Source organism: Diabrotica undecimpunctata, chromosome 6 (genome assembly GCF_040954645.1).
Source record: "Diabrotica undecimpunctata isolate CICGRU chromosome 6, icDiaUnde3, whole genome shotgun sequence".
In the NCBI taxonomy this organism is placed as follows: domain Eukaryota; kingdom Metazoa; phylum Arthropoda; class Insecta; order Coleoptera; family Chrysomelidae; genus Diabrotica; species Diabrotica undecimpunctata.
The window spans coordinates 55,311,894-55,338,313 of record NC_092808.1 but is presented as its reverse complement, the minus strand read 5'-3'; the positions used below and the strand labels follow the sequence as shown (position 1 = coordinate 55,338,313).

Genomic DNA, 26,420 nt, shown 5'->3' with positions numbered 1-26,420 from the left:
TAACATCATATATGATGACAATAACAACACCAGAACCACAACAGGACGAAAGGCAGAAAGAAAAGTTGATGAAGGATCAATTAATAAAATATTTTCTCCATTTTTTTTATAGAGTAAGTTTATAATACAACCGTCTACTCCATAAAAAAGTTTTCCCTGACACTAATTAAAAGTATTACGTAATGTTCCTTCATCCTTCATTCGAAGATGAGTAGATGATTTTCATCAGCACTGGTAGATGAATATCCTATATATTGTTAGTTTAGTTTTTTTTGTCGAGTTTACTGTTATTTTGATGTTTACTTAATATAAAGTAAAACATGTTTGCTAGTAGTATTTCCCATTTTACTTCTACCCTTGTAGATTTATCAACCGTCTTAAGGTACCTAGTTATTTCAACTTGTTTCTGACATTAAATCTGTAATTCAACACGCTAAAGTTTTAACCCGTGTTTCTGTCGTTGCTTTGCTGGTCGCAATCTCTGTTTGTGCTGTTCGGAGCCTAGGATGACCTGGCTGGATGATGCTGGCTGGATCAAGTAGCTGAGTAACTCTCAGTGTCAGTCCAGATCCTCGATGACCATAGAAAGTTGGACGAAAAGAAACAAAGGGAACTTATCCTATAAAACGTCATTGTTGAGAAATCCACAGTTAGAGAACTTGATGTTAGTTGTGGAAAGAAGGAAAACTAGTTTATTTTTAAGTCTCAACTTAAAGGAAGTATAATTTCTAATACTCATATTTTATTTCTAACACATGCTAGGTGTTACAGAAGTAGGCAAATAACCTAACCATGATCTGGTTAATTATTTCGACGAGTAGCAAATGTTCTATCTTCTTCTTAGAGTGCCATATCCCTACGGAACGTCGGCGACTACCATGCTTATAATATTGTTATACTGATCTCGGCCTTGCGCTACGTGTAGCAATTGGTCCGCTGTCAAACCTGTCCACTGCCGCAAATTCCTCAACCAAGAGAGTTCCTTCCGTCCTATCCATTTCTTTCCTTCGATTTTACCGTTGAGAATTAGCCGAAGGACCTCATATCTTGGTCCTCTGATTATATGTCCAAGATATTCTAGTTTACGCCTCTTAATAATATTCGTTGATGTCCCATTCTTCGAAGAACTTCTTCGTTTCTGGTTCTGCTAGTCCATGGAATTTTTAGTATCCTTCGATACAACCACATCTCAAACGCCTCGATTTTATTCATGATATCGGCGTTTAAAGTCCAAGTTTCACATCCATACAAAAGTACAGACCACACGTAACATCTTGTAAACTTTTCACGGATTTCCAAATTTAATGAGTTATTGGATAATAGAGGCTTGAATTTTTGAAATGAGTTTCTTGCCTGTTCAATTCTACATCGAATTTCAAAGGATGGATCTAGATTTTGGGTAATCCAACATCCAAGGTTTTTGAATCTCTGAACTCTCTGCAGCGGTTGTTGGTTTAATATCAGTTGGGTTGCGCCGATATCCACTTTACTGGTCACCATGTATTTAGTTTTATCGATATTTATCGACAGTCCCCAATTTGTGCATTCCATGTCAACTCTATTGATTAGCCCCTGCAGATCGTCGATGTTTTCAGCTAGAATCACAGTATCGTCGGCGTACCGTATATTGTTAATTATTTCTCCTCCTGTGATAATTCCTTTTTGATCTTTTAAAGCTTCCCTAAATAGATTCTCAGAATACACGTTAAAGAGGGTGGGAGATAGTATACAGCCTTGTCTTACGCCTCGTTCAATACTGATTGACTTTGATTCTCTATTGTTGGTATTAATAATGGCTGTTTGGTTCCAGTAAAGTTTGGCAATAAGTTTGATGTCTTTTTCATCTAGTTGGATGCTCTGCAAGGCGGTAATTAGTCTGGTATGCTGAACGCGATCAAATGCCTTTTCAAAATCAATGAAGCACATATGTACGGGTTTTCTTACCTCCCAACCTCGTTGAAGAAGTGTTTGCATAGAACACAAATGTTCTATAGTCCGTGGGAAATGATTATCTGTAGCGAGATCGTGGAATTCTCACCATATAATAATAATAACACAAATATATGAAGCTAGATTTCTTCGGTACAAAAACTCTGAGATGATATTGCTACTAATACATCGGGACCAAGTAAGGTGACTGAACGGAAATAAGTCTACACCTACTGCCTGTTCTTCTTCTTCTTCTTCCAGTGCCGACTCCACTAATGAAGGTTGGCTATAGACTTTGCAAATTCATCTCTACCTTCGGCTTTTCTTAAGCATGTCTATGTATTTAATCCGATTCAGTCGCGAATGTATTTCAGCAACGATATTTGTCGTTTACCAAGACCCCGTTTTTCTTCAATTTTTCTCTTCATAATCAGTTGCAAAAACTCGTACTTATCATTCCTAAATATGTGTCCCAAATATGCTAGCTTTCTCCTTTTAATTGAGATCAAGAGTTCTCTGTCTCTTCCCATTCTGTGCAACATCATTTCATTCGTATTATGATCTTTCCATGGTAATGTTAAAAGTGTCCTAAAAAGCCACATGTCAAAAGCTTCCAGCTTTATTATTACGTAATTATTAACAGTAAGAAGAATAGAGTGGATATAACCTTTTACCATACGGTATCGGATTTACAGATTGAGTCTGTGGTTACACAGAAATTTCCTGATCTTGAAAAAGGCTGCACTTGATTGCTCTATCCTTGATCAAATTTCTGATTCCGAATTAGATCTTCTATAATTCAGACTCAGTATTTCATTTTGTGCACTTGTTCAATATATTAATTTTTTATCTGGATCCTTGTTAACTGATAACCATTCCTTTTGTTTTCTTTCTTTTTATTGTTTAACCAAACTGTTCTATAGATTTAATTAGGTGGCATTTGGCCTATTCCCCTGTTCTCTAATATCGCAAATTCTATTTAGTAACATTTCCAGGCATTTCTTATGTTCAGCGATAATGACTGTATCGTCAGCATAACGAATGTTATTTATAGTTTCACTATTTATCTTGATCCCTTCTGTACATTTTCAAGTGCTTGGGTAAATAACTCTTCGGAGTATATATTAAATAGTAATGGTAAAATTGCACTGTCTTATCTCACTAGCCTGCTTCTCTGTTGCGCATTATTAATATTCAGCTACAAATTCTCCCCATTAATATTTAGCTCAGCGGAGTGATATTGTTCGATATGTGAAATTCTCTAAAAAGTGGATCTACCTGTTTTATGAAATGTTATTTTGTTTATGTAATTTCACACCTCGAACAAGAGCACCCTGATGAGCTGAATATTAATCAATAGCTTAGAAAGATGGTAGTACTGTACCACAGCCTGTTGGTTTCAATAGAGATTTCTCACTATTATCTCAATATAATTTTTGTCGAGTCCTTTCCGCTTTAGACATTCTATGTGATTGGTATGCTTAACTTTGTCGAAAGCTTTCTCATAGTCTATAAAAGCGACGTAAGGATGTTTTTGTTGGTCTCGTCATTTTTGAGCAAAACTTGTGAAACTATATAGAGCTTCTCTTGTTCCGAAGCCATTACAAAAGTCCAACTGTCTATTACTCATATCCGCTTCACACTTTCTGAATATTCTTGTATGTATCACCTCAATTTTTTTTCAATAATTGTGTTCTTAAACTGATCAATCTATTGTCATTAGTGTTTGGAGTTCTTTGTTTTTGGTAGTGCAACAAAGCTCTATGGTAGCCAGAAATAATCTTCAATATGTTTAGCCCACCTTTTATTCAGTCTGGGTTGTTAGTAGGTTTATTGTTTTTATCAATTATTTGGTTAGATGTTTTGTTCGTGATTTTCCACATTTTCTACTCTTACTTTTTTATGTAAGTTGTTAATAATTCTGATTTTTCTATAATTCCTCCATCTCAAATCATGTTTCCACAATCCACTTTTCCTTCACCTCTTTTCTTCTTTCTTCTTTTTTTTTTGTAGATTTTCGTTCTGTATCTTTATAACATAATCTTTGATTTTGCTCCACGTAATGTTCACAGTCTCATTGTTTTTGATTGCTAATGTTAATCTTTTTATTTCTTGATTTATACAAGTTGAAATCTCAGCACGTGTTTTGCTTATTCTGAGCAACTGAGTATTCACCTTAAAATTTTAGGATTTTATTATCTTCTTCCCTACTGTGTAATGGATTAATTCAATGCACAGAGCTTGTTTTAATAGCACAGTAAAAGTAACACAATCTTCAGCGAAAATAAACTTTAGATATTAAAGTTGTTTTAATTATACGGCAGAGTAGTATAAGTTTTGGCTTAAACCCGATTTAATAATATACGTGAAGAAAAATTATTCAATTTTTATGATTATTCTTATATTTTATATCTCCAACTAAATTTGTTACTACAAAATTAAAAATTATAGAGTAGTATAAGTTTTGGCTTAAACCCGATTTAATAATATACGTGAAGAAAAATTATTCAATTTTTATGATTATTCTCATATTTTATATCTCCAACTAAATTTGCTACTACAAAATTAAAAATTATAGTACACTATATTTGCGCGCTAACTGAATCGTAAAAAATTTACCTAAATCTGCCTCCATGCCTTTTTGCTTAGCCGGAGGCATAGCCCGGCTACGGCAGCAGCAACAATTGCCCATGGTGAAGATCTTGTCGCTGTGCAGCCGACCCGTCTCTTTCACCTAGTGCTCCTCCACCACGTCGGCCTCTTCGACGTCCTCTCCGTGGCCGTCGAGGTCACTCACAGTCGTTGTATTTGGTGCTCTGCTTTTTCCTCTGCGTGTGTTCTTGACGATGACAACGATGGCGCAGAGAGTTCATCTGGAACGAAAAAACACACGGTATATTAATGTGTTCAAAGAGAAACAGAATCGGACTATTTAAAATTAGATAATGACATAACAATGAATAAAAAATGTATAGAACTCGTATATACAAGATATATACGTAAGTTTATCGACTTGTAAATACATCATACTAGACTATAAAAGGAGCCCCGGGATATTGATATTATATGAAGACGATTTGTCTATATAACGAAAAGCGTTCGAAATAATTCATAGTCCCTATTGAAATCTATTAATATAGGATACTGGGAGAATAAATACAAGGCGGGTTTGGAAAAGAACATATCAGTGATGGACCAACTTTTTAAACTGAAACAAATGCATGTGTTTTTTTATCAATTTTAGGCCAGTTGTGGTATTCTTATGAGACACTTGTGTATAATACATTGTGTAACTTGTTAATTTATTATTTTGCTGATTAACTATTATTGTTTACATGTGTAGAACCCATACATTTTTGTTTATCTGAAGTAGCTTCAAGTTCATCCATAATTTCGCAATGTTTTATTCTTCGCCATCCAGCTCTTGGCATCATTCGAAGAAAACACTATTCCACTTAACGTGCTCCCAGTGGTACTCACTGAAGCCACTGAAGTTAATAAAGCAGTTCTCAAATTCAGTTTTGTAATGGCCTTAATCGCCATGTACGCTTTAGTTTGAATTATCTCTACGTCGCTCTTTAAACGACATTTTTCGTTTAGAAACACGAAAAAGAACAGATGTTACGTCGAAACTGTATGGGAAACTGGCACAGTTCTTGTATTTGGCCAAAACACGTGACCAAGAATCCAGTCGTTGCCCGCCCAAAAATGGGGATTATTTCTTCTCAATACATCACGTAATATTTTTATAATATGAACGTTATATTCTTTGTTGATTGTCTCTCCTTTTGGAACGTATTCAAGCTACAAAAAACTTTTATAGTGGAAAAACCCATCAAAATTACCACTAAGATGGAAGTTTCCATTGTAAAATCTGTTTTGTTGCGGGATCCAGATAGTAAACCCATGAATCGTCACCGGTAATGATTGGTTTAAGTATATTTTCATCCTAATTTGTCCAGATCGACTTCTAAGCGAATCTTTTTTTGGCCTATTATCATTAATTTTGTAATCAATTTGGTTCACACAAGAATCATTCCCGAATTCTTGGTAAAAATGCTCGAATTACAAGTTTACCGAATTACAAGATCGCTTTCTTAGTTTACCACGGTAAGAGTTACTAATTACGCTCTAATCCTACAGAGGGTGCCGCGGGGGTTTGGTGCGAAGTTATGAATGAATATTAGAAACTTTAACTTCGATTAATAAAGGTTTTAGTAGGTGATTCGAAATAAAGGTTGAGATTTTACATTCAGTCAAGACAGAAATATGTTTGAAAGTGTAAATACTTAATATGAGCTACAACGTCGCTTTAATTTACTGGAATCCTGCAGCACACTATATGGGGATCCCGACGTTAGTTGGCGATTAAGTATGTTATAAACACTATAGTAAAATAAACAATTGAACTGTATGGAACACTGGATACACTCGAAATACCAAGAAAACTCTCCGACTGATCATTGTATCAACAACCGAAACCGAGTTAAAAATATTCATAGGGAGGCTACATTGAACAAGAAAAAAATTTAATGAAAAGTTAGTTTGAATAGTAGAATAATAAGACCAATTCTTATTGGGTTTTGAATTGATTAAATTGTGAATTGTGAATTTTTAAACAAAACGAAAAGTAATAACTGCTAGGTATAAGAAAATATAGTAATAAGACACACTTACGGGGAAAAGATTTTCTGGTGAAGAAGAATCAATCCAAAACTTACGGGAATCTATTAATAATGATATTTCAACAATATATTGACATAATACAGTGATTGGGACATATAAATATATTGAACTATGGCAGCAAAGAGAAGACCAAAAAATACCAAAAGATTAATAGCTAACAACAGTAAAGTCAGGAGAAGCCAGGCGACTATCCCATATTAGCAGCGAATAACCACTACTCTCCAAACCAGAACAAATAGACAGAACAAATCATATGTACAAATAAAGAATCCTAAAGAAAGTTTGCTTTACAAGAGAAACCCCATATAAAGAGAATCATTAACAACATTGACAGGAGGCATTCATATAGTTTAAAGAAATTAACAGACGAGATATGATGACTGTCACAGAGCTGGTAAAGAAACACGTCTATAACATAGATATGGTAAATGAACATGGTGCAGAAAATGTGAATTGAAGGAAGGATCTGCCATATGTAAACTGCTTAGTGACATGAGGCAGATTATACCAGCAAAAAACTATTGAGCCAGGAGAAATTTTTATAACTTTTAGGCTTTTATCAAGAGTCTTTTTGAAGTTTAACGTAAGAACAGGATTTGGTACAAAGCTCTGACTAAGTACTATAGATGTCATATTATTTAAGAAGAAGACAAGTAGAAATTTAAATGAAAGAGAGAATGAGTTACAGTGGCAATTAGCAGAAACTAACATAATAATGTTAAAAAAATATAGGCATATATTCATGACCCATTGTTATATATTTCCAGTACTACTACTATAATATATGGATAAGGCGAGTACCCTGAGTCAGGCCATGATTGAACGCTTGTAAGTCTTTGAGATATGGGTAAACAGACGACTACTAAAGATAAGCTGGGTTGACAAAGTCAGAAATTCTCAAGACGCCAGCTTGAATAACTCGGTTACATTATGAGGCACGCTAAAAAATATGAACTTTTGCATTTCATTATTCAGGAAAAAAATCCCATAAAATATACTTAGAACTGCGATCCAACGATAGATAACGGTAATAGAACTAAGAAGAAAAAAGAAACAAATATATTCAATAATAAATTCACCTATTTAAATCTTCATTAAAGTTTGTTATGATTATAATTTCACAAACTCATAAAATATTCACATAAATTTGAATACATCTGAATGAAAATTAAAAAATAAACAAAATAAGAACTTCTCTTGATAAGGCTGGTACATCTCTGTACTATCTCATGTTAAAAGTTTTCGTGCGTTTAATGCATGTATGCAACAGAAAACGACATCCACACAAAGATTTCTTTATAAAAGCATGTGTCTGTAAAGTGTTTGTACATACATGCAGCATTAAACCATTAAATTTACTTTAGTTAATACATGAACCAGAAGCTATAAGTTTATGGTTCTAAAAATAAAAAGTGGGTGAACGACAGGATCGGTCGAAACTTAACATTTTACTAAGCTTTGCGTAGAACACTTAGGAGCAAGCCAATCAATTTGTTAAAAAGATAAGGGTATAATATATGTAATATAAAATAGAATATTGAATATATTGTACACAAACGAGTTGCGATATTTGGTATTACTGGATGTAGTATTCAGTTTCATTGTTCTCATGCAAAAGTGTCGGGATCAACAAAAAGATGTCTACTTGTGCTTTATAGATTATGAAAAGGCTTTTGACAAAGTCAAACACGATCAGCTAATAGAATGCTTGCAAAAAAAGAACCTGGATCCAAACGACATTAATACAATACGTGAACTCTACTGGAACCAAAACGCCTCTGTCAGAACTGAAATGGGTGATACTGAAACCATAAACATCCAAAGAGGAGTTAGACAAGGTTGTATACTATCACCATTATTATTCAACTTGTACTCAGAGGACATCTTTGCACATGCTCTAGATGAAGCACACGAAGGAATAAAAGTCAATGGAAAAATCGTGAACAATATTAGGTATGCCGATGATACAGTACTGATTGCTGGCAGTGAAGAACTACAAATTCTGTTAACCAAAGTAGTGCGAAAAGGGGAACTATACGGCCTTAAGGTGAATGTAAAAAAACCAAAACAATGGTAATTTCAAAAAAACACACACCAGTTATAAACATACTAGTCAACAACAATCTAGTTGAACAAGTGAAAAAGTTTAAGTATCTAGGCTGTTAAATACATGAAAACTTAGACCAAGAACAAGAGGTTAAATGTAGAATAGAACAGGCAAGAAGCACCTTCTTAATGATGTGACAGTTACCCACTACCCGTAATTTTGATTTGTCCCTACGATACCGCATGATAAAGTGTTATGTATATAGTGTACTATTACACCGGGTGGAAGCTTGGACGTTAACAGTCAGCTCGTTACGACGTTTAGAGAGCTTTGAGATGTGGGTATTTCGTCGTATGCTGAAAATTCCATGGACCGACCGCGTTAGAAATGAAGAAGTTTTAAGGCGTATGAATAGAGAACGTGAACTCACAGAAATTCTCAAGAAGCGTAAAACGTCTTATCTTGGACACATATTTAGACACGACAGGTATAACTTCCTTCAGCTTATTATAGAAGGGAAAATAGAAGGCAGACGCGGCCCGGGTAGACGACAAATGACTTGGCTGCGCAACATCAAAGATTGGACAGGATTAGACTTTCAAAGTTTAATAAGGAAAGCCCAAAATAGGTAAGACTTTGCAAAGTTCATCGCCAACCTTCGCTAAGAAGACGGCACCTAAAGAAGAAGAAGAGGATGTAGTAGTTGTTTGATATATTTGAGGTACTCAATATTTTATTCTTAAAAAGGTTCTGAACCTGATTTCGAAATCGTTTTCAAAAAAGATTATTTCTACGAAAATGCATAACCAACAAGTTGTTATTTGTAGGTTATATTTTTCAAAATTGTTGGTTGAGTTACTTGGCTTCAATCTTGTAGGTAGGCAACAGCATGCTTGTGGTTGAAAAAATTTGAGAATGGTGTTTTTACCATCGGAATATCAAATTCTGATTGTTTTGTGTGTGTGTTTTTTTTATTATATGTTTGTGTAAAGTGTGTTAACGTAGATTATATGTTCATTCTATCTCTAGACCATCCTTGATGAGTAAACTGTTTGTCTCAAGTTTGTCATTCAGAATTATATCTATATTTTTTAATTTGTTAGTTTTCATAGATAGAATTGGTTATTAAAAGAATGATTGTGATCTAGAAGGTGAATTGCGTAAGTAGAATATGTTTATCTATTAATGAAAGCCCTTTTGTGTTCTGCTATTCGTTTGTTAAATGTTCTACCCGTTTGACCGATGTAAGTTTTTGTGCAATCGCCACATGTAAGTTTACACTGTATCTAAGTATATAAGTATACACCACTGTGTAAGCGCTTTTTCTTTTCGCTCTTGTTGTTAATATATTTGCTTAAGTTGTTGTCCGTTCTCAAGCTGGTGTTATTTCTTTCTTTTTTATGTGTTTGGCTATTTTTGATGATATCTTGCTTGTATATGTAATCGAGCAGAAAGTACTGGGTTTTTTTCTCTGTTGATCGAAAGACTAATTTCAGAACTTTCTTATGTAGTTTTTGGTTTAAATTATTGTCTGTTGGTTGTAGCCATTGTTTACTGCTATTTGTCTATCATCTTTGGTGTGATATAGATATCATTTTTGGACTTTCTATTCTCTTTATAACACCATTTTTAAACGAATATTTTTGACATATCGATACTTAATATTAAAAAATCATTACTTGTAACAATAATTTCACATATTAATTTTAAATTCCAATGTTTATTACAATATTACCATCTTTACTTAAACAAAAATGTCTATTAGCTTTTTCTGCAGAATGAAACGTTCTTCAGAAACAACGCTTGAATCGACTGACGATTTTGAATGTGTAATGCGCGCGAAATCAATTTTTTAAATAAAATTTGTATCAACTCGACTGTAAAAATTCGATATTTTTCGATCAGAATGACCTTTCGGCAAAAATCAAAGTGCGTTTTAAAAGTGAAGAGTGCAGATTTCGTATGCAATTTTTACATTTTGCCGCAAATGAAGATTTTCTTTAAAGATATTAAATAATTAAACTATGCGCGATTTGTACCATTTTTTACGATTTACATGAGATTAAATAAAATTTATTACTTCAATTAACCGCTCACTACGGAATTCTCCTAAGTGCCTTCCCTGTTGAGGTTGGCGATCAATATGGCAAATTTCTCTCTGTTCTGCGCTTGATGAATTAATTCATTTCCTTTTGTGTGGGTCCAATTTCTGATGTTTCGTAGCCAAGATTTTTTCTTTCGTCCTATGCCCCTTTTACCTTCAATCTTGTTTTCAATTAACAATTTTCATTGTTAGAGCCTAATCTTCTAAACCTATAGCATGAAATTTCGATTTTCAGTTTTGGCAACATATATGATGCATTTGAAATATACCTAAAAATACTGAATCTAAACTATCACATTCCAAACGTTTTTAAAGTTTAGAACTGCTTTTGAATTAAACAAGTACGTTTTTAAAAACTACACAAAATTCCACACAACACAGTCTTTGTGAATGCATTTCCTGTGACGTGAAATTGTTTGTAATGTGAAAGTTTAAATTAAGCGTTTTTAGACATATTTCAAATTCATACAAAATACATGGCATACGAAAGCTGCACTCTTCACTTTTAAAACGAACTTTGATTTTTGTCGAAAGGACATTCTGATCGAAAGATATCGAAGTTTTACCGTCAAATTCTACAAATACAAATTTGATTTAAAATTTATTTCGCACGCGTAGCTGACATTCAAAATCGCCGGTCACTTCAATCGTTGTTTCTGGGAGAACGCTTCATTCTGCAGAAAAAGTGCTAATACACATCATTCTCAATAAAATTATCTCAGCTACATTTCTTGTTCGAAACATCTTTTACGACGTACAGATTCTTGGTAAATCGATGTTTTCCGTGTTCACTCCTACGAGGAAGTGGCAAACTTTTTTGCAACTTTTTTGGGGTCACAAAATTGACATTCTCAGCAAAGTTAAGCTTGTTCTATTTATTCTAATTTAACTGAGCTGCCACCGTGTATAGGAGGGCAATTAAAGCTTTCGGTCCCGGCTACGTAAGAGGTTGTTAGTCGTGTTAAAAGCGCTTGCGCGGCCTGAAAACCCTAACACTAGACTTTAGCCAGCAAGTGGCACGAACTTTGGGGAGTGGCCAAAGCCCCCCAAAGCCTAACTGGCTTTAGGGGAGTATGTTTTAGATCTGCTGGATAAATCATAAAAAGTACAAGAATAGAAGCAGCAGATATAAGATTTCCAGCATGCACAAAAGAGATCTAATAAGAAATTAAGACATATAATATAAGGAACTAAATATATATATACGATACAAAGGTTATATACGCTTCTTATTACACCTGAATCATCCTTTCCAAAACCTTTGGAAAGAAAAGGTCCTTTCCAAAACCTTTGGAAAGGAAAGGAACTTGAAGAGTAGGACTTTTTCATTATATTGCACGCGTCAAAGATAAACAAAAGGATATAAACCTCTACGCTACATAAAATCTTATACACAAAAAAAGAAGGCTGAAACAGTGAGGCACAGACTTTTTTTCAGAAACGTTGTTTGAGATTTTTGTAAGCAATACCACGTTTCATAAAGTTATTCTCTACATGTTTACATTAATAAGAGAAAATGTATCACTACCTCCATATTTTTGTTAATTTTTATGTCCTAATTAATTTTCATACATCAGAATATCAAGAACATAATTTTTCTGTTTGAAAACTATTAAAGAAGAAAAATCATATTTAGTCCAGGCGGTATCTGCTTTAAAACACCCTAATTTTATTCACCCTCTTTTACAAAATAATAATTTCACTATACGGACACTTCAAGAGACGGGCTAAATTTTTTATTAAACAATTTGTGAGAAAAATTATATTTTTTCATTTTTAATTTAATTGCAATAAAAATTGCAATTAAATTTCTTACAAGCTAGAATTGATTGAAAATTGAAGATACAATGAGTATAAGATATATAAGTATTGCAAAATTATCATTAAAAAAATAGTTATTTAAAAGTAACATAGAACATTCTAAATTTGCCCAGAAAATCTTTTTAATATTAAAAAACATTACAAAAAAATGTCAGCATAATCAATCAAGTAGCTTTCGCAAAATAATTTTCTCATCAAATTTTTGGAAAATTAATTTTCAAAATTATGCAGAGCCAACAAAAAAGTTTTAAATATTAAAAAAAAAATACATATAAAAGTGTATTCAGGCTTTCAAATAAAATTCGAATCATTGAAATCCGTTGAATAGGAGAGCCTAGGGAATTTTTTACACAACTGTTTTTTTGTATTTAACATAAATAAAATTATATGTATATATAATTTTTTTGCGTTTAAACAGTTTATATGAAATAAGTTAATAAGTAATCGATCCGGAATTTATTAAATGAATTTTTTATTTAATGATTTTTTCTATTTAATGGAGTTTATTTATAAAACTAGTATTTAACTAAAATTAAAATTTAAAGTGTAGATTAAAATTTAGATTAGTTAATAAAAAATAAATAATACTACAGTTAACAATGATATTAACGAACGAAAAAAAGGAAAAAATGACGCAATTTTGCAAGTGGATATATTGTGAAGTGAATATTCATTTATACCTAAAAACTTGGAAAATAAATAATTATACGCTTTTAAAAGTATCACAGTTTGTACGTTTTAACTCACGGGACTCAGTTTAAAAAATTGGTCCTATAAAAGCTGACATAATTGAAATTAGAAAAATGAAGTTGAGAATTGAAAAAAACGCGTCGTTATTTTGAATGCGTGATTTCATATTTAAGACGGCTGAAATTGCTATCCCCACCACTGTATCCTCAATTTTTCTGTATTTTGTTTTACATCAACATTTTATCCAGGTTGCACAAACGAAAAAAACGAGAATTTACATCTACTAAGTACTTGGCACAACAAAGGTATTTGTTTAAAAAACACCTCAAACCTTTCTACTACTGATAAATGCCAGTCAACTTTGATCGATCATAACTTCGGAACCAATTGACCAATCCTAATGTTTTTTAAAGCGCCTTTCGCTGAACTATTGATAGTTAAAAAAAAATGACAATTGAAAATTCAAAAAGTTATTCTATATGTTTATTAGCTTAAAAATTGTACAGTTATTTAAAAAAATCCCTAGGCTCTCCTATTTAACGGATTTCAATTATTCGAATTTTATTTGAAAGCCTGAATTTTGTTTTATATGCAATTTTTTTTAAGTATATACCACTTTTTTTTTGTTGGCTCTGCATAATTTTGAAAATTAATAACTTTTTTTTTCAAAAATTAAGATTGCAAAATTAATTTGCAAAAACTACTTGCTAGATTATGTTGAAATTTTGTGTAGTCCATTTTTATATTAAAAAAGATTTTTTTAAATAAATTTTGAATGTTCTACGTGGATTAATACCTGAAAAAAATTATTGAAGAAACATTGATTTTTGACCCTTTTTTTAATGGATTTTGCCAATTTTGCAATAATAATAATTACTTTTTAATCTATAAAATAAATCTATCTTGAAGAAAGTTTAATTCCAAAACATTTTTGTGTTAACAATTTTTTTTAATGCATAGCAGCCGAGGTATAAGGAGAAAAAAAATAGAATTTTCCTAATTTTTTTCTCACAAATTGTTCAATAAAAAATTATCATTTCTAATATTTCGAAGCGATTAAAGCAAAAAATAGGATCATATACGATTTACCCAACCTAAAACAGATACCGCCTGGTCTAATGCCCTTAAAGACGAAGTTCAAAACATCCCAGTACACGAAATTCAACGACGAGCCAGTGGCAGAGACAATTCCACTACAAAGAAAAACCTAATACGTCAAATTAGAAGGCAAGAAAAGTGATCAGGGGAGATTTTAAAAACCCATAAATAAAACTGTACGCCATAGTACAATCATTGATGTCGAACATAATATCGCTTGAAGATTTAATTGCGGAATTAAAGCTTCTATACTGGCGTTGTATTACGTTTTTCTCTATAGTAAAATTATAAGGCGAGCATCACGGAACTAGAACCACAAGATGGCGTCGTCACGGGCAGCGTCACAAAATAGCGGTTTTTTTACATCGACTACTCTCGATAAATTCCTTTCTAGTTATCAAATATTTACCGACATTAATAGTAAAAAAAGTAGTAAAAGAATAAAAGTAAAAAATCAAAAGAATATCTGTCAATAAAAGATTTCATTAGCGACGATTGTCAAAATTTAAAAGTCATAAATGTCATTTAATTATGAACAATATTCAATCGTAAGTTTAAATTTCTATGGCATTTCTCGTTTTAAAATAATTTCATTTAAATACAATTATTATTTTTAAACCTCTTTTTAGTTTATGCGATAACTAAATTTACTATCAAATGATATTTAATTGAATTTTATTATTAATTTAATATTTTGTCTGAATTTGGCAGGTCTGCAAGTAAACTGCATTGTTAATAAGTTAGTAGGTGGCGCTATGAGCAAACAGAATAATTTATTAGATTATTTTAATATAATGTAACTTGTTTAAAATATAAATAATAAAATTACTTTATTGAATATTAAAAATATTATTTAAATTTTATAAATACAGAAAACATCGTATACGGCTTAGTGCTAGTCTACGGTACCGCCTACCGTAACATCTTTTTTTTTGTAATAATATCGGAAAATAAAATATATTCTTAACAAATGCTATTAAAGGCAGTAATGTTAGATAGATATTTCTGGCTAGTATTCCAAAAAATATATTAAAATTAATCATGTTTTCGTCACCAAAAAGAAGGTATTAAGATCTGTGGACAAATTTTCAAAAAAACCTGATTCGTAGATGACAAAATCATTCAAGACAAGATAATTATAAATATCTTTAAGATACAGATTCAATCAAGAGATAATATCATCGAACGCTCTATCAAATACTAACGCGCAAAGATTACAGTGCAAAAATTATCCTAAAAAAACTAAATTTATGATAATAAAAAAAAACATTGTAATAAACAATACTATAGAAAAAGTAGTTAAATATAAATATTTGGGCAGCTGGATCACCGAAATCTTAGACCAAGACCAACCACTGGAGATATCATCACTTATACATAGTGCAGTATCAGAATTCATAAAGATCAAGGCAATTCTCTTTAGCAAAAGTATTAATTTAGGACTCAGAAGAAGGCTAAAATGCTATGTAACATATTAGAGGCATGTTATTATTGGCACACTCTACGAATATTATAGACTGACCAATCTATAATATTTCTAGCATGTTACCAACACTTATATCGCCAATGAGGTGTTGTGATGGCCTAGAGCGCGGTAAGTTTCGCAATGTTTCTTATTTTTGGCACATCTTGCTTGGATCAATTGCATACCCTCCTAAAACTTATATGCTCCAGCAAGATTAAGGGTAGAAGTGGATCAGGAAGAAGACACACGCATAGCTTCGAAACACACGAAACTGGTATGAAGTCGCAGATCCTGAGTTTATGCTGAGTTGAAGAAGAAATTTTCGAATAATTTATTAAGATTTTTTTAGATAAAAAAAAAGATTCTATTTAACTCAACAGAATCTAAATAACAGAAATATAAAATAAGTATGAAGTGTACAAAACTAATGTCATTTTTAGTATCATAATATTTAAAAGCAGAAAAACAAAGATTGTGCGTTGAAAACGAAACATTAAAAATACTAGGAACACATTAAAATTACATGTTAAAAACAATATACCTACTCATATTAGATGTTTCTTCTCTTCAAAATAAAACTGTTCTGAAGGTTTTTTCTTGTAACATCTTAATGCAATCTCTATTTTTATCTTATTTTAAAATTAAATCCGAGAAATTCAACAATTTTTAAAACAACTCAAACAATACGAAGTGTTTATATGCATTTTCTTTTCTATTTCTTATTAATAATGAAAAGGAGCCTTCACTCTCTTAATTAAATAATAAATAAAAACATTTTTCTTTATTAATTCTTTTTATAACTTTGACTTATTTTGAGTACATACCAATCATGTTTCATTCCTTAAAACATCACTCAAAATGTCACAACACGATTTACTGTTTCCACCCATTAGAATGTTATTCACAACAAGAAAAACGCATAAACAACCTTTGTTCTTGACACTGAAAATGACTTATCACACAATATTTCTCCTAATGAACTTAAACGTTTCATAAAGATATTCTCTAAACACGTTCAGATGTCACAACCGACACAAATAACCACCATAACTTTTCTTGACAGCTCTTTTTTCATCACTACTCCACTCGACCGCACAGTTTTGAAAAAATAACTTTTATTTAAGTCTTTAAGCGTTCCTCATAAGGAAATTGAAAGTACCGAGTCGGTAACGTGCCTGCGACAAGAATGGTAAACGTGGTTTGGTAAAACCAGCTGCACAGTGACGGCGGAAATGTAACTGTTCGTTACTGGAGTATTCGTTGTTTTAAAATAACTGAAGAAATGAATACGGATCATTTAATGTTTATTATACTAGGATGTTTTAGGTGTTATGCAAGTTTTCTTTGAAAGATTATTATCTTATAATATGAAGTTAATTCCAAATAAAAAACAAGATTTAGTAAGAGATGCGCCATAAATTTCAGACACATTACAAGTTCTGGAAAAAAACATAGAGGAGAATATGATTTAAATTCAAATCCACCTGACGTTGTATTAATTTAGTGTAGTTCGCATGTTAAGTTTCTTTTTGTTTTTTCGGGAAGCCGTTTGTTATAACCGATAACCGGTCGTACTCCAGCCAATTAGCTTATTATACATCTCCCATTCGTATAACCCTCTGAATCAGGTTTTGGTGATAACGACTACTTACGTTGCCGGGACCGACGATTTTTCGTGCCCTCCAAAGCACGGTGCCACTCAGTTAAATTAGATATTGAAAATTTTCTGGTGGTCGTCCGGCTTGGTAGGCCAGTACGTAGCCACTAAACTATGGGCGCCACGCTTGTTAAGTTTAGTCCCCTTATATTAAAAAAAAACTTAGCAAATGGTAATAGTTTTCCACTTTTCAGCCGCTGTCATACATTTATAGCCAAACACCTTCTACAGTCTCAATCAAGTTCCATAATTAATCTAGATTTATTAAAGATTACCTGTATATTCAATGGAAGACAATAAGAGATAAGTTGCAGCGAACACCCAGAGCATGTATTGGTTATAAAAATTGAAAAGCTAACTTTCTTAAAACAAATATTAAAACAATACCCACAAGTATTAAAAGCAGAACGAATTGACAAATTTTTAAAAACTAAAGTGAAGATTTTATATATTATGTAGATTATGTGTATTTGTTATAAATAGACACACTATACCCAAAATGTAGCACATAGGAGTAGACTAGACACACAACAAGTAGAAAAAAAAACTGACATGGTCGTATCGAAGTATTACAGATTTAACTACAGTTAGGTACTAGTAATATCCAAAAATGTATGTATTTGTGTTTTTATAAATTTATTTTTAATTATTATCTATACCGCCATTTCTTTGCCATTAGCACTAAGAGAGATTAGCTTGTCTAACGATCTTCTACCAGGTCTTCGTTAGTCTATGTTAGTCTTGTTTTTTCTACTTTTTCCTAGCACTTGGCCTTCGACGATTTTTCACATTGGATGAATATCATCCTAAGTTTTTTCATTCCCACAACATGCATTCGTTGCTCATTTATCTTTTCAAATGCCCACCAGTTAAGGCAGTACATTACAGATGGTTTCATAGCTGATCTAGAGAATTTGTCTGTTTCACTGGAATCTTTCTATCGCACCTTTCTTAAACACCACCCATCTCAATCTAACTCTACTGCATTTAAAACTATTGCGTCTCACAATCACTTCACCAACCAAAGTTATCATCTTATTGGTAGTAGTAACTTCATCTTTAAATGGGCATTCTACTTATTCTTCGCTTCAAGGATTAGGCCTCAAGCCTGCTCCGATCAGTCTTGCCATCTTCTTCGAAGCAGTCCCACGTCTCTTCTTCCGCGTGGTTTATATTTTACAACCTGTCTTGCCAATTTATCTTGGTTAATTTTTTTTAATATGTTTTCTCCATTTTAACGTATTTTGTTGTATTCTGATATTTATCAAAAATATATTTAATTCGCCCTTATATCCACGTTTCTGATTTGGTCTCTCAATGTACATCCTTTTGTTTGCCTTTAAAAATTTCATTTCGGCTGATTGTATTCTTTACCTTTCTTGGTTTTGTACCGTCCATTGTAATGTAATGAAAATTATTATTGTAATAAAAATTACATTTTTAACTCACTAATGTTTGACGTTTCGATTTAACTCGTGGAAACGATATGAAAACGATTATCGGAGTGGAAATCGAAATGTCATTAGTCATCAAACATTAGTTAGTTAAAAATTTAATTTTCATTACAATTAATTGTCACATAATCACATATAAACATATTTAACTACATATATTCTGTTTGTGTTTATTCTGTTATTGTTAAGTATTTCCAACTAAAAACACGAAGTAATTGTCTTTTTCTAAAAACAATTATACCACTTTTCTACTGTATAATAATAGTTTCAAAATTTAATTTCAATGTGAGTTGTCGAAAAAAGTATTTTAATCATGTCTACAAAATATCCGTACTACTAATATTTGCTTGTATGTAATTAATTTTACATGTTAAAACTCTATTTTTTACTTTAAAGTGTACATATAACAATTGAATCAATTAGTAACGAATATCACAAAATACTACTAATGAACACCTCTATTAAACGTGGTTTGGTAAAACCAGTAGAGCACAGAGCATGCATTATCAACACAACTGTTTATTTTGTATTCTGTTTTAAAATGGACATTTTGATGATATATTCACAGGAAATCCACGTACGTCCTTCGGTACATGATACAATTTAACAACTAACAACAGACGCGTTATCTATCTGTGATTAAACAAACGCTGTGAAATAATGAATAAATAAAAAGTACCTATTTTTGAGATATTGGTTATAGTAGCGATAAAAGCGGATATTTTGAAAAATATTCATAAGAATTCCTTTTAAACCATTTATTTACAAGAAAGTGTCACAACTTAGTATGGTTTTCCCATTTTTATTCTTATTTGTAATTTTCTATGTGGGAATAATGTCAACTTAATTGGAAAAATTAATATTTGGACCTGATGAAAACCTCAAAAATAAAAGCTGCCGAAATGCAAAAATAATCTGAGTTCGATGAATTTCATAAAAACAATTATTAAACACTATCCATGATTTAATGCGATAAAATTGAAATTTCCGAATATTTTTTCTCATCTATTATAATTTTTTCAAACTAACTATAACTTTATGGCCCTGGCACAATAATTCCACTCTCCAGGGTTGGGAATACTGACATGTATATGCTAAATGCAGCATAATTCCTAGTTCTAGAGGATTCCCATGTTTCAGAAATCTACGAACCGATCCATGTTCTAGAATAATCGAAGTATAGCACCACTTTTTCGGAAAATTACAAATAAATAAATCACACTGAAATTTCACTCAAAGGCAAACTACATTCAAAAACCGAATCACAATTTTTTCCAGTTTAATTCTAAAATTAGTAAAACGTTTAATGTTAGGAAGACAATACGAATATATCTATCTATTGTTAATGTTAATATATGTAATTATTTCATCGCTAATAGAACACGTTTGTGTACCAAAGCAGGAAGTTCATTAATACAAAATAAATCTTGTCGAGAATCTTTTGTGCATTCTAAGTTTCCACGTTATTGGAATACGAGCCGATCGAGGTTTTGTATTTTGCATTGAAAATATGCTGCGTACGACAACGAGGAATGTGATGCGGTATCAAAGTGAAGAAGGATTTAATTTTAATTGCCTGTCTATTCTAACTGTATCTGAAACAACCAGTTTAGTAGATAATGATTCGGAACAAAGCTCCGAGATTATTTATTAACTCAAGGTTAATAGTTACATGAAGCACACAGTACAGTAAACAAAAATATGAACAGTATTACACGAGTATTACCAATTAACATTTTTTTAAACTAATAAATCAAATATTATGATTTCCTACATGATGTTATGCTAATAGTATAAAAGATTAAAAAAAAAGAAAATTTGTTAATCAGAGAGCACAGTTACTTTAAAAAATTGATGGATATACGTTCAGTATTAATTGGGTGCATTGTATCTCTTATTGGCGACCAAAAAAGGTGGGTACAAATAAAATTATAATGAGGCAAAAATTCCTCAATCAAATGCTAAACATAAATTTTTTGATTTTTGTATTGCTATTATTTAAGTTTTAGTTCTTTTTGCGAGATCATCTTATTATCTTGTGAGTGGTACTTCTAGGCTACGTTTACTGACTCATTCAATTTTTACGACTCCCCCTCTTATATTTACGCCTAACTATATATCATAACTCGTTAAATATCACCTGCTTTATGCATACAGTTGTATGGTTCTTTTGATAATATTTCTTAATTTTAAAAACACAATCGTAAAGTTATTCTTCTGTAAACCGTATTATTTGATGATCTCTATCGATTTACTCGTTCAGAGAATGGGGCATCCTATCAAAATGGAGCATAAGTTTGAAGAGTTCCAAAATATAACGATTCTATTAATAAAAGATGAACAGCAGTTTAAGTGGTATGCCGAATGACATAAATGAAATTCTACCATCTACCGCCGGATAAAGTTATTTCCCATTTGTATGGTTATACAGCAAATAATTTGTCTGAACATACTGGAAAAACATTTTTTTACAAATCACTATTTGCAATTAAAAATATACTAAACCTCTTACGTTTTCGAAGCCTTCAATTGACATGACCGACAAAAAATTTAGAACCTTTCTAGAACTTTTCTTTGCTCCTCGATTCGATAGAAGTATCTGTATTTAAGGAAAAACAGTATACAGGAGCAGCATTCCTGGTTGTAAGCAAAGCCTTCGACAGAGTCTGGAATAAAGGCCTAATATAGAAAATCAGAGGTTACCGATACAGCGAGGCCATGACGAGACTGATCTCTTCGTAATTGAGCGACCGAAGCTTCAGAGTACGAATAAGACAAGTGCTATCCGAGCATGGAGCTCTGGAGTGCCATAGGGAGCAGTCCTGTCACCCCTACTGTACACAATATACACCACAGATGTTCCAAGAACACCAGGAACACTACTCAGCCTTTATGCAGACGACACAGCGATTGCGGCCAAACACAGAAACTTAGAAGTAGCGGTCAACAATCTACAGACAGCATTGGATAACATTGAAGAATGGTATATCCAATGGAAAATAGCAATCAATTCAGAGAGAACACAAGCAATCATATTCAAAAAGAAAATAGAAACCCTAGATGAACAGCTGTTAGTGCAAGATAACCCCATCGAATGGAAAAGAGAAGCGAAATACCTAGGAGTCACTATGGACTAAAGACCTTCACGCAACACGTGGACACAAAAATCCAAAAAACAGCCACAGCCAGAGCAGCAATAAGAGGAATCACAGGTAGAAAAAGCAAACTGCGGATAAAGACAAAAAATAAGACAGCATCATACTTCCAATAATCACATATGTATCTTTCGCGTGGAAACACATACGCAATTAAAAAAAAAGAAAATACAAGCAGTCCAAAATAACATCCTCAGAGAAGCGGTAAAATGTACCCAGATACGTCGCTGAACGCTTTCTGTTTAGAGAACTCCAATAAGAAAGGGTGATAGATAAAATGGCAGAAAAAGCCAGAATTAGGTTTTGCAGAATTAGAGAATCCCCCAAGCCCGATTCTGCGAGAGATAATAAGATATGCTGCGTTCCATCGATGGAAGCACAAAAGACCAAAACAGCAAATCCTGGCAAACACATAAAGTCTAGATAATTCGTAGGCTTTGGCTACCAAAAAAATCAAAAAATACTAACAAAAAGGCGACAGCCATCCAAAAAAATTAATAAAACCCCAAAACCTGGGCACGAAGGGCCCACATACTCGGACACCGAGTCGCCGAACTGGGCGCAGCCCGGAGCAGAAACTTGAGGCCCGAGCAAACAATTTTAGTTCGATGATACATCACTAGAAAAAGCAGAAAAAGAGCGCCTCACGCTAGCCTGCATTGATCGGGTTAGGATATCGTGTTGGAGTTCTTGTACCCAGGACTTTCAACGAAAAGCATTTGGCTGATAGTCGTGCTCCTATCACGCATCAGAGTGCTATAGGGAGAAAGAGATGGCCTGAAACGTGGAAGCGCGGTGGAGTGGTTCCTGATAACACGAGTCAATACACCTCGATGTAATGAATTGTAACACCGGAATGTCACTCTAAGGGATGTGCAAGTCGCTCAGACTGGGTTAATCAAATTGAAAAAAAAAAAGAAGTAGAAGTTCCAGGTTACGTCAGCTAAATTTGAAAGTAAGCACAAAAATCATTGTTGGAATTTTATATCTCATTCATTTTGACGTAGACTCAAGTGTTCCCCCATCACGTCAGGGAAATGTGTGTCACCTTTATGCTTTGGGTAAGTATTTGTGTCTAATCGCTAAGTCATTATCGATGTCAATATACAAATAAAATAATTTTAATTTCCTGTAAATATTAAACAAAAATTTGTTAGCGAATATTAACCAATTAATTCAGTAGAAAATAATAATGACGACAAAATATAAAATATTCAACCGAAGTTCGCAAAAGAAAAACGAAAATAATGGAATATTAGTTGGCGGATTAGTAAGTTAATTTCAAAACATAAAGACAAGGCGTAAATATTGAAATGATTACTTTAACGAATATAATAGGAATGACTCTGATATATGTAACTTGTTTTTATGAATAGGAAATTTCCAAAAAGGTTAAAAGATTAGACATAATATTAAGATAACAGATCATTACTTTGTCACACCTTTCAACGTATTTTCTTTGAAGAGAAAGTTATCGACAGTTTCAGACAAATAGGGTAATTAGGCATTTCAATATATACCTTAAGTGATGGGTTATTTACTGTTCGTAAATTATGAATAATTATGGATTTCACAAATGTCTTTGTGATTAACCTTTCAATTCCTAAAAGCTTATAATACATTTCAAGAAATTTAATTATTTTCTAATATAATTATAATCACCTGTAGACTGGAAAAATTTTTAAACAACAAAAATCAAATTTCTAAAAGTTAATATAAGTGTAGATCCAAGAAATACAGGAAATGCTTTTTGGCAGAACTCTATTAATACGGATATAAACAAAATAAGGGACATCTACTAAATTAAAATAAATAAGACACTACGGAAATTCGAAAAGATTAATCAAGGGGGCTTAATAGATGAAAAATGGAAAAAATTAAACGAAGTAATATACAAATCAGCAAAAGAATCCTATGAACTTAGAAAATAATGAAAAACCAAAAGCGAAAAACATGGAGGACAAACTCAGTAAAAGAAACATGGAAAAGATACGTACAAAGAAAGCATCAAAGGGACAAAGAATATATGAATTGAATATTGAAGAGAAAAAGAAGTTGAAGATAGTAAATATCAAGAAAGCCAAGATAATCAGTTTTAACGGCCAAAATACAAAGACAATAACATACAAAGGAAAAAAACTAGAGGCGGTCTAATAACAACAATTGTTTTTAAAATATTTATGCTATATTGATAATTGAAATAAATAGCTAGTAACGAAGTAAAATACAGTTCTATAATACATAATATTATCAACAATCAGATAGATATCTTACAAAAAAATTATACCCACACTAACTCGTCTATTACACCATAGAGATTGCAAACAAAGCTTGTGAAATTTGTTATTGTTTTAACGCTTGTTCAGATTTTAGTTCAGATCATTCAATGATGTCCTTTGTATTGTTTTAGTTCTTCACATATGGGATATATGAATTTTAGAGAGTAAAAATTTGCGTGTAGAACTTCAATGTTTGTCCTTTAAAAAGAGAAACAAATTATGTTAACAGTTAATTAGCATGTTCAATAATAAATAAAATAAGACTGATGCACGAAGAAAACAAAGCATAGTTTTTAAGTAAATTCCAATATTTCTAATAGCTTTAAAACGAGGCATTAAAAATATGGCTAATCTTCTATTATTCCGAAATATTCTAAGAAATACCACAAATGAAAATGTCTTTTAATAAAAGATTAAGGACTTTCGACTCTTTCGAGAAACCAGATACTGTAAAAATTTTTCATCTACAGGGCGATGCGTCGAAATGATAGGTAAAAACAAATCATAAAAAGTTAAGATACAAATATAAATTACAAAAACGAGCAGTGAATTTTATTGTATAAAGAACAAAAAAACTTATAATTCTATATAAATAAAGTAGAAAAGTTAAAAAATAACTGTTCTAGAAACTTGGGGGGAAAACTGAACAACGACTTTTGAGAAATCTATGAAACGTTTTAGTACACTGAACGGCAAAAAAGTGGCTACCCTATAAATTTCTGAAAATAAAATTTCATTCGAATTTTTATCCATTGTTTCATTTTGCGTCTCAATTTAAATATTTATTGCAATCATGTATGCTTGTTTTTGCCATTTTTACGTTTATGTTGTTGTTTTTCTGTAGTCTCTGTTTATCTTCTAAGTTGGAAACATTTAATTAAACAGTAATTTAGCTTTTTAAACGTGGATTTCGACTAAGTGAATAATTAAGATATGGTGTTATCTACAGGAGATGTTGCTCGAAATATTGAATTTCTACAAGATGGAAGAAGTCAAGTTTATGTATCTGAAACATGAGGTATTCCGAGAACTACAGTACGAAGAGCTTTCCATCGCTTTATAGAGACTGGTACATACTCACGTCGACCTGGTTCCGGTTGTAGAAGAGTTACCTCGCAAAATGATGATCGTTTTATTGTGATGGATCTTTAAAGAAATCGCCATTGCTGCAAGAAATCGTCTTCAGAAAGTTCGAAATGTAAATGTAAGTGAGAGAACGGTGTTAGAAGAAGCCTCAATGAAAGAGAACTAATGGCAAGAAGACCGGCTATTGTTCCCAAATTACAACCCAGAAACTCTAAAAATCGATTCATTTTTGCTCGACAAAATCAACACTGACATAGGATTGGAGCCCAATTGTCTTTACTAATGAATCTCGGTTCCGTTTGAAGTCTGGCGATGGCCGAGAGAGAGGGTTTAGAGACGGAGAAACGAAAGATATGCCCAAGCTTGTATGCCCCAGTGAAGAAAGTGGTTTGAGCTGGAATCTCATTTGAACCTCGAGCTAAACTTATTTTCATCAATGGCCCCCTGAATCTTCACCGGTATGCTTTATCGTAGGGTTAGAAGTCAACCAGGCCAGCCAGAAAGTTTGCATTACTTCAAAACATGCCTCGTTAAGAATATGAACGTATTCCAAGTTTCTATTCAAAATTTGTTCTTTTCCCTTCCAAAACGTAGGCAAACGGTTATTGATGTTTTAGGGTATAATAACCGATATTTTGTTCAAGGTTACTCGTAATTTATATTGTTTGTAATTCGTTTCTATATTTCGATAATCTACTATTTTCTTTTGTAGCCTCCTAATTAAATAAATTATGCTAAGGAATCGAGAAGTAAAGGCCATTTTTTCTTTTAAAAATGAAAGATGTTAAGTATACAATATGAAACAGTGCATAAAACTTCCAATGATTTTTATTTACGGAAATTTATAGGGTAGCACTTTTTTTGCCGGTCAGTGTACTTAATTATACTGATCAACATATAATTAATTTTTTCTCGAAGAGTTGAGAAAACATCATAAACGTAGAATTGG

General features: G+C 32.3%; 1 protein-coding gene across 3 annotated transcripts in view; it reads right to left on the bottom strand.

Annotated features, from left to right (window-relative positions):
* LOC140443451 (tyrosine-protein kinase Src64B-like) overlaps positions 1–26,420 on the bottom strand; it is a 459,485-nt gene that overhangs the window by 53,486 nt on the left and 379,579 nt on the right. For 2 of the 3 annotated variants that reach the window (XM_072534716.1, XM_072534718.1), the window contains one exon: positions 4,549–4,802. In XM_072534716.1, the coding sequence (XP_072390817.1) occupies positions 4,549–4,621 (73 nt within the window). In that variant the 5' untranslated portion in view covers positions 4,622–4,802. Of the gene's footprint in view, positions 1–4,548; positions 4,803–16,664; positions 17,031–26,420 lie in introns of those variants that run through there. The other variant, XM_072534717.1, reaches the window with a different exon arrangement.